This window comes from Odontesthes bonariensis, chromosome 17, assembly GCF_027942865.1.
Source record: "Odontesthes bonariensis isolate fOdoBon6 chromosome 17, fOdoBon6.hap1, whole genome shotgun sequence".
NCBI classification, from domain to species: domain Eukaryota; kingdom Metazoa; phylum Chordata; class Actinopteri; order Atheriniformes; family Atherinopsidae; genus Odontesthes; species Odontesthes bonariensis.
The window spans coordinates 26,984,772-26,993,845 of record NC_134522.1 but is presented as its reverse complement, the minus strand read 5'-3'; the positions used below and the strand labels follow the sequence as shown (position 1 = coordinate 26,993,845).

General features: G+C 39.6%; 1 protein-coding gene across 1 annotated transcript; it reads right to left on the bottom strand.

Annotated features, from left to right (window-relative positions):
* Nucleotides 1–1,279: 1,279 nt before the first annotated feature.
* On the bottom strand, nucleotides 1,280–8,713 carry LOC142402516 (uncharacterized). Its single transcript, XM_075488049.1, has one exon. It carries the CDS (start codon nucleotides 8,711–8,713, stop codon nucleotides 2,189–2,191), a length of 6,525 nt encoding a protein of 2,174 aa, XP_075344164.1. The 3' UTR covers nucleotides 1,280–2,188.
* Nucleotides 8,714–9,074: the final 361 nt, after the last annotated feature.

Sequence of the window (9,074 nt, the reverse complement as noted above, 5' to 3'; positions counted from 1 at the left end):
GTGAGGGGATTACAGTTCCCTGCAGCTGAACAGTCTTTTAGTATGCATTTGAACCAAATGGCGATCTTGGCTGGATGGGAAGTTCTCTCTGGTTCACACAAGTGGCTTTGACCTAAAACTATGATGTGCTTTGAAGTTTAAACCATAAGAGCTTGAATAAGGGCAACTGGACTTATTCACCTCTTTCACCTCCCATCCTTCTTCACTTATAAACTATAGAGTGGAGGGATCAGGGTGTTCAGTGACTTTTGATTAAAAATCTCTCTGCTTATAAGCTGGTACTCCCCAACATCTAGTTTAGATGTGAGGAAGCCTTTTGGATGAGAGGTGAAACGTATTTAATATCCAAGAAGAGGTCCAGTTGCCCTTATTCAAGCTCTTGTGGTTTAAACTCCAAAGCACATCATAGTTTTTGGTCAAAGCCACTTGTGATTACCATGACCTGGATGACTGAGAATCTTCATCAACATTTTGGAGTTTAAAGATGGCCTACTCATAAAGGAATACACTCACCTTAGGTCACTCTTTATTCGTCTAAAACTTTTCATTTACCCGATGCACATGAAGGCAGCACTAAAGAAGAGGTGGTTGGTCATTTTAAAAACTGCTAATGTTATCAGCAGTTTGCTGTATTTTTCTGTTAAGTTGTCATATTAAAATGGTAAAAGATGGATTTACAGACCTGAATATGTCGCTTCCTTTTACATATTGCAATTTTAATTTTAAGGTAACGTTTTCGAAATGCTTTACGTCGCTACCTGTTTAAAAGTAGGTCCGTGTTGCTGGAAAATATTCCTGCTTTGTCTAATTAAACGACCGCAAATAGATTTCGCTGTGTCACGTAAGTAGCCCTACTGTATATATTAGCTGGTCATTTTCACCCTGTCAAACATGTTGGAAAATATTGCTGTGAGCTGTGTCTCCATCTAGTGTTGCAAATGCATTAATGCCTCCAGGGATTGGTTGCATTAAGCTTTGTTGGGATTATGAAACTGGAAGGGTGACTTTATATTTGAGGAGCGCATCCCTTTTTTCCCAAATTTGATAACTCTGAAAATGTTTTCATTTTTAACCAGGTAAACTGAATTGTTTTTTTATTTATTTATTTTTTAAATAATGTTTTAATTGACCCTTTTTCGGTCAATCAAATCAAATAGATTAAGAACATTCGAAGGTTTGACAAGTTAACATGAAATACGAGCTGCCATCATCAACCCCAGACACAGTTTGACCTTTGATAGTATTTATTTATTGTGTATCACTTTGCAAACACGTCGAGTTAAAGCCTATCAGAATACAAACAGGGGCAGTGACCAAAAAAATAACTCATAGGCCTATAAAGCTATTTACACGCCCAGTTCAATATTTCTATTTTTACAGAGATATTGAAAGAAAATCGATTAGACAGATTTAGTCATTGTTTTAGCAAATTAGATTTTACCTAGCAAATTATTACAAATATAGTTGCAGCAGTGCACGAGCTGAATTGAAAATTTCATTTTCAGTTTTGCATTGCTTTTGTCTCTTTACATATCAGCTACAACAACATATGAATGATACATGTAAATATTCACTTTTCTCATATGCCGCTTGGCTCTGTTGTAGGTGTTCTCTACCGTAATCTTTATAGTCAAGTTCCCATTTACACATCTCGAATTGTCAGTGACATCGAAAACAGTCTCAAAACAGTCATATTTTTTCAAAAGAATCCAGAGTTGAACATCCTGTGAAGTATTACAAGTGTCTTAGTCAACATTTTACATTACAAATCACAAACTGACAAAAAAAGATTCACATGTTTTTGTAAGCAAAAATCAAAACGTTCTGTAGCCTAAGCAAGAATATGTTGTGAAGCCTTGATATATAATGTAGCAAAGGCAATCATTTACACAACTTATTAACAACATCATCACATTGTCCCCCCTTGCTATAATAATCCATTTATTTATAAGTCAGTAAACATGCAAGGTGACTTCAGATCATCTTGATCATACCCAGACATTAACTAATCACTTCCTGTTATTGGTCAGTATAACCAGTCAACGATCTTTTCCTTCTTGCCAACATGCTTCTTCTTTCGCTTTCACTTTCCATTCACATGATCATAATTAGTCAAATTCCAAGCCCATCAACCGTGAAGGATGGGCTATGAGGAATTGTATCTTTGAATATGATATTCTGTTGTATCTCACTTCTCAGCCTCATCAAAGAACCTCATTTTTTCGGAGTGTACAGAGTCTTTAAGCCGTTGTATGGATGAAGCTGTGTCTCCTGAGATGGGCTCGGAGGTGCCAAATATACGTGTAATTTGTTTAGTTATGACAACTGTCTGTTTGCTGTCACTTCTTTCACTTGACGTTTCCGTAAGTGAGTGCCTCTCAAACACTGTTCTCTTGCCACTTAGTGAGTCTCCGCCAGTCCATGATGCAGCTTCGTTTGCTTCAGATTTTAAAGGTTGGCCTCCACCTGACTGGATTGGGACGGCAGTCAGTAGCTTGGCATGCTGTGTTTCTGGGGTCGCGTGTATATTTGATGTAATGACATGTATTTTTCCTGATTCCAATCTGATTGTATCTTCAGATGAAGACGAAACTCCAGAGGATAGAATGGTGATTTTCTCAGGCAAGTTGGGCACATCTGAGATCAGCTCTGTTTTTGTGGTAGAAGTAACAATGTCACTGTGAATCTCTCCAAGGCCTGCAGCAACACTTGGATCAGTGTATTTGACAGTAACCTTTGTTGGGGAAGACAAGGACAGACCAACAAGCTCACTTGTGATTGTAGAACTTATATCAGCAAAGGCATCTGATGATTGGACAGAACAGGTGGGACTCACTTCCTCATCCCCGGTTTCCCCTACCGGGCTCTTCTTGGCTGGTTCTGATGGGGAGGACAGGCCAAACTTTGGAAATTTAAACCAACCTCCCCTCTCAGGACTTTTGGCGGTTTCTTGCTTTGACTTTGTTTCATTTTCCTTTGCTTCCGAATGCTTTTCATCTGTTACATGGACTTCCTTTAAAGTTTCCAGATTTTGTTCGTCTTTGTCCACTTTCAGAACATCAAATTCAACATCAATAGTCTTGAGGATCTCACCAAATGATGTTAAAGACAATTTGGGTGATTTACTCTCTCCTCTTGGGTCAGCCTCCAGTTGATCTTCTTTATGTTCATTGTCAACAGGGACGTATTCTTCTTCAGGTTTCGGTTTTGAAAAACTCAGCCTCGGCATTTTAAAGGACGGTAGTCTGAATTTACTTGGAGATCCATGAGTCACGCCTTCAGTCTCTGCCTTTGGTGTTTCAGAATCTAATATTGCTGCTTTGGAAGCATCTGTTTTATTAGCTGTATTTGGATCTTTGATGATGACAGTAACATCCTCCTTCAGCTTAGTTTCATCAGTTTCATCCACCTTTTCCTCACTGTTTGCTTCTCTGGTAATGTCGTAAGATGCGCTGCCAAATTTTGGCATTTTGAATTTTAATGGTGATCCTATAACATCTCTTGAGTTAGCTTCAATCTCAGAACCAGTCATTTCTACACCAGTTGAATAATCTTTGACTTCATCTTCGGGCAGTTTGACACCAGCTTTTTTCTGAGATAAATTCAAATTAGCTTCAGGTCCTTTTGCTTTTGGTCCTTGACCATCATCTCCAGCTTGAAACTCAGGACCTTTAAGTTCCATTTCATGGGGTTCAGCTTTTACTCCTACATCTGGAACAGAAGGTTCTTTAATGCTTGCCTTTGAAAAGGAAAACCTGGGAAGTGAAAATTTAGTTTTTTTTAAGTTTGTATCAAGTTCTGCAGCAGTAGACTCTTCCACTGACATAGTCCCTGAGGGTTCTTTGACATCAGTTTCTGGAATACAGACATCTGCTTGGATCTCTGGTGATGTGACATCTACTTTGGGTGTTTCAATGTTGATATCAACGTCGGGGGCTTTACCACTTGTTCTTGAAAATGAAATCTTTGGGAAAGTCCAGGATGGTCGTTTTAACGCAGCCTCAACACTCTCGTCTACTTTGACCTCAACATTAGGAAGCTGTACTTCAGCACTGGTTTCTGGTAGTGTAACATCTACATGTTTCTTGGGTTGACCTTCTTTAGATTTAAGTTCAACATAACCTGCTTGAGCTTTGATTTCCGGAGCATTCATTTTCACTGCAGCAGAAGGTTGTTTAATTCCAACATCCGGATGTTGAACTTCAGTCTTGATTTCAGGAAGTGTGACATCTACATCCTTCTTTGACATGCTCAGATCTTTCACTTTTGGCATTGTGATGCCAAACTTTGGCATTTTAAACTTGCTTTCCCTTCCATCTAATTCTGTTTCACTTTCTGGCAGCTTCGCTTCGAAGTCAGGTTGGCTAACTTCTACCTTTAACTCTGGAAGAGACACATCAACATTTGGCACATTGTCATCAACGTCAGGTTCTTTTGTGCTTTGCTTTGAAAATGAAAATCTAGGTAATGAAAACCTTGGCTTTTTTAATTTAGCATCAATATCTATCTCAGTTCCCCCATCTATTGAAGTTCTTGAGGATTCTTTGATGTCCATATCCGGAGGATGTAAGTCTGTTTTCGTGTCTGGCATTGTAACGTCAACTTCAAGGTTGATATCGGTTTCAGGGGCCTTAGTGTTTGCTTTTGAAAAGGAAAATCTTGGCAACGTCCAGCTTGTCTTATTCGCTTTAACGTCCTCTTCTATCAGTGGTGCATCAGAAACTGAAAAAGATTTTTCAACATCTGAAGGCTTGACTTCAGCTTTTGTTTCCTCCACTTTTAGACCCACTCCATCCACTTTAACATCTTTGTTCATATCAGGTCCCTCCACACTGGTTTGAAGTGTACCAGCTCCAAATTTTGGTAATTTGAATGTCGGCATTTTAAATTTTGATGGTGACCCTTCAACATCACTTGCCTGAAAATCAACTTGGTGTGCTTCACTTTCGGAAGGTTTTTTTAGCTCGTGATCAGGGAGTTTGACATCAACTTTGGCCTCTGGCAGGCTTAAATCAACATCTGGGCCTTTTGCTTGTTGCACAGAGAAACCAAGACTTGGCAGTTTGAATTTGCTTCCTTTTCCTTCATGTTCTGTTCCTTCAGTTTTAAAATCCACTGATGGGCCTTTAGTTTCAATACTGGGTGCTGTAATGGTAACTGTAAGAACCTCATCAGTTTCAGCTCCCCCTTTTTTGATATCTTTGTCCAAAGCAGGTACTTCTACTGTGGAACTTGGAGTGCCGAGCCCAAATTTCGGTAATTTGAATGTCGGCATCTTGAACTTGGACGGGGATCCTTCTACATCCTTTGTATCAATTTTGATCTCTGAAGCTTTAGTTTCCACATCAATAGAGGGTTTTTTCACTTTAATATCAGGGAGTTTGACTTCAGCTTCGACCTCTGGTAGTGTCAAATCTACATCTGTCTTTGACAAGCTTAAATCAACATCTGGGCCTTTTGCTTGTTGCACAGAGAAACCAAGACTTGGCAGTTTGAATTTGCTTCCTTTTCCTTCAGTTTTAAAATCTACTGATGAGCCTTTAGCTTCAATACTGGGTGCTGCAATGTTGACTGTAAGAACCTCATCAGTTTCAGCTCCCCCTGTTTTGACATCTTTGTCCAAAGCAGGTACTTCTACTGTGGAACTTGGAGTGCCAAGCCCAAATTTCGGTAATTTGAATGTTGGCATCTTGAATTTAGACGGTGATCCTTCTACATCCTTTGTATCAATTTTGATATCTGAAGCTTTAGTTTCCACATCAATAGAGGGTTTTTTCACTTTAATATCAGGGAGTTTGACTTCAGCTTCGACCTCTGGTAGTGTCAAATCTACATCTGTCTTTGACAGGCTTAAATCAACATCTGGGCCTTTTGCTTGTTGCACAGAAAGACCAAGACTTGGCAGTTTGAATTTGCTTCCTTTTCCTTCAGTTTTAAAATCTACTGATGAGCCTTTAGCTTCAATACTGGGTGCTGCAATGTTGACTGTAAGAACCTCATCAGTTTCAGCTCCCCCTGTTTTGACATCTTTGTCCAAAGCAGGTACTTCTACTGTGGAACTTTGAGTGCCAAGCCCAAATTTCGGTAATTTGAATGTTGGCATCTTGAATTTAGACGGTGATCCTTCTACATCCTTTGTATCAATTTTGATATCTGAAGCTTTAGTTTCCACATCAATAGAGGGTTTTTTCACTTTAATATCAGGGAGTTTGACTTCAGCTTCGACCTCTGGTAGTGTCAAATCTACATCTGTCTTTGACAGGCTTAAATCAACATCTGGGCCTTTTGCTTGTTGCACAGAAAGACCAAGACTTGGCAGTTTGAATTTGCTTCCTTTTCCTTCAGTTTTAAAATCTACTGATGAGCCTTTAGCTTCAATACTGGGTGCTGCAATGTTGACTGTAAGAACCTCATCAGTTTCAGCTCCCCCTGTTTTGACATCTTTGTCCAAAGCAGGTACTTCTACTGTGGAACTTGGAGTGCCGAGCCCAAATTTTGGTAATTTGAATGTTGGCATCTTGAATTTAGACGGTGATCCTTCTACATCCTTTGTATCAATTTTGATATCTGAAGCTTTAGTTTCCACATCAATAGAGGGTTTTTTCACTTTAATATCAGTGAGTTTGACTTCAGCTTCGACCTCTGGTAGTGTCAAATCTACATCTGTCTTTGACAGGCTTAAATCAACATCTGGGCCTTTTGCTTGTTGCACAGAAAAACCAAGACTTGGCAGTTTGAATTTGCTCCCTTTTCCTTCATATTCTGTTCCTTCAGTTTTAAAATCTACTGATGGGCCTTTAGTTTCAATGCTGGGTGCTGCAAAGTTGACTGTAAGAACCTCATCAGTTTCAGCTCCCCCTGTTTTGACATCTTTGTCCAAAGCAGGTACTTCTACAGTGGAACTTGGAGTGCCGAGCCCAAATTTTGGAAATTTGAATGTTGGCATCTTGAATTTGGATGGTGATCCTTCTACATCCTTTGTAATAACTTTAAACTCAGGAGCTGTTATTTCTACTTCTGTAGACATTGTTTTCAGTTCGACATCAGGGAGCTCGACTTCAGCTTTGGCGTCTGGTAGTGTCACATCTACATCTGTCTTTGATAGGCATAAGTCAATGTCAGACCCTTTTGCTTGAGGTACAGACAGACCAAGCCTTGGCAATTTAAACTTGCTTCCTTTTCCCTCATGTTCACTTTCTGTAATTTTCACATCTATTGGTAGCCCCTCAGTGTCAAAACAGGGTGCTGCAGAATTAATTGCTAGAGCCCCTTCAGGAATCTTTATGTCAGCTCCATCTATTTCTACATCTTTGTCCACCGTAGATTCCCCCACAGTTGCACTTGGGGTTCCAACTCCAAACTTTGGTAATTTAAATGTTGGCATTTTAAATTTCAAAGATGATCTCTCTGTGTCCTTTGTCACAGTTTTGATCTCAGGAATTTCAATTTCCTTTTCAGCAGAAGGTTTTTTCACATCAGCATCCAAGAGTTTGACTTCAGATTTAGCCTCCGGTATAGTCACATCTACATCTTTTATTGATAGTCTTAAATCAGGCCCTTTTGCTTCGGGCGTAGATAAACCAAGACGTGGCAGTTTAAACTTGCTTCCTTTTCCATCATATTCAGCTCCTGCAGTTTCGATATCTACTGATGGACCTTCAATGTCAGTGCTGGGTGCAGCAATGGTAACTGTAAGAACTTCCTCAGAAATCTGAGCATGAGCTCCCCCTATTTTGGCATCTTTGTCCAAAGCAGGTACTTCCACAGTGGAACTAGCACTGCCAAGTCCAAATTTTGGTAATTTGAATGTTGGCATCTTAAATTTTGATGGTGATTCCTCTGCATCCTTTGTCACAACTTTGATCTCAGAAGCTTTGGTGTCGACTTCAACAAAGGGTTTTTTCAGCTGAACTTCAGGGAGGTATACCTCACTTTCAGGTAGTGCCACATCTTCATATTTCTTGGATAAACTTAAATCTACTTCAGGCGTTGCTCCCTTTTGCATTGTGATTTCTGGTGCTTGCATTTCTATTTTCAATCCACCTTTCACTTCAATTTTCCCCTCTGGAATTTCAACATTCTTGTCCAGAAAACTGGCATCAATTCCCGAGGCCTTAACACTTGGTTTTGAAAAAGAAAATTTTGGCATCGAGAACTTTGTCTTTTTCAATTTTGCATCAGCCTCAACATCTTGCTGTGGCTCTATCACAATACTACTCAAGGGCTCTTTGACTTCGACCTCTGGCATGGGAATTTCTGCTCTAACTTCTGGCACATCAACATCTGCGCTTGGTATAGACACCTGCATGTCAGTTCCATCAATTTTGAATCCCTTTTCTGTATCAGGTACTTCAGCAATGACATTTGGTGTTGTGACACCAAACTTTGGAAATTTGAATGTTGGCAATTTAAATTTTGATGGCGATCCTTTCACACTGGTTGATGGAGGTTCAATCTGAGCAGCTTTGATGTCCACTGTAGCTGAAGGCTCTTTTATATAAGCTGCTTTGGCCTCTTGTAGTGTGATGTCTGTTCCTGTCTTTGATAAACCAAAATCAACTTGAGGTCCTTCTAATTTTGACTCCAACTTTCCAAATGTTGGCGTTTCAAACTGGGTAACTTTTCCATCAGGTCCCCCCTTGGATTGCTGGAGTTCCATTTTCATATCTGGTTTTTTAATCTCTACGTTGACGTCTGGAATTGAAACATCCATCTTTCCAAGATAAACATCACATTCAGGGGCCTCTGGGAGTTGAACATCAGCTTTACCCTTTGGTAATTTTAAGCTTAAATCCTTTCCAGCCCCATGAACTTTTGGCAATGAAATTCCAAATTTTGGCGTTTTGGACTTGCTTTCTCTTCCCTCACCTTCAGTTACTGTCATTTTCACCTTAAGAGATTGATCCTCAATATCAGTATTTTGTGCCACAATGTCAACTGTAGCTTCACTTTTAGTCATTTCAAATGTAGATTCTTCAACTTTTATTTCTTCCATGTCAGGCATGTCTGCACTGACAGCAGCTCTAAATTTTGGAAATTTGAATGTTGGCAGCTTAAACTTTGATGGCGATTGT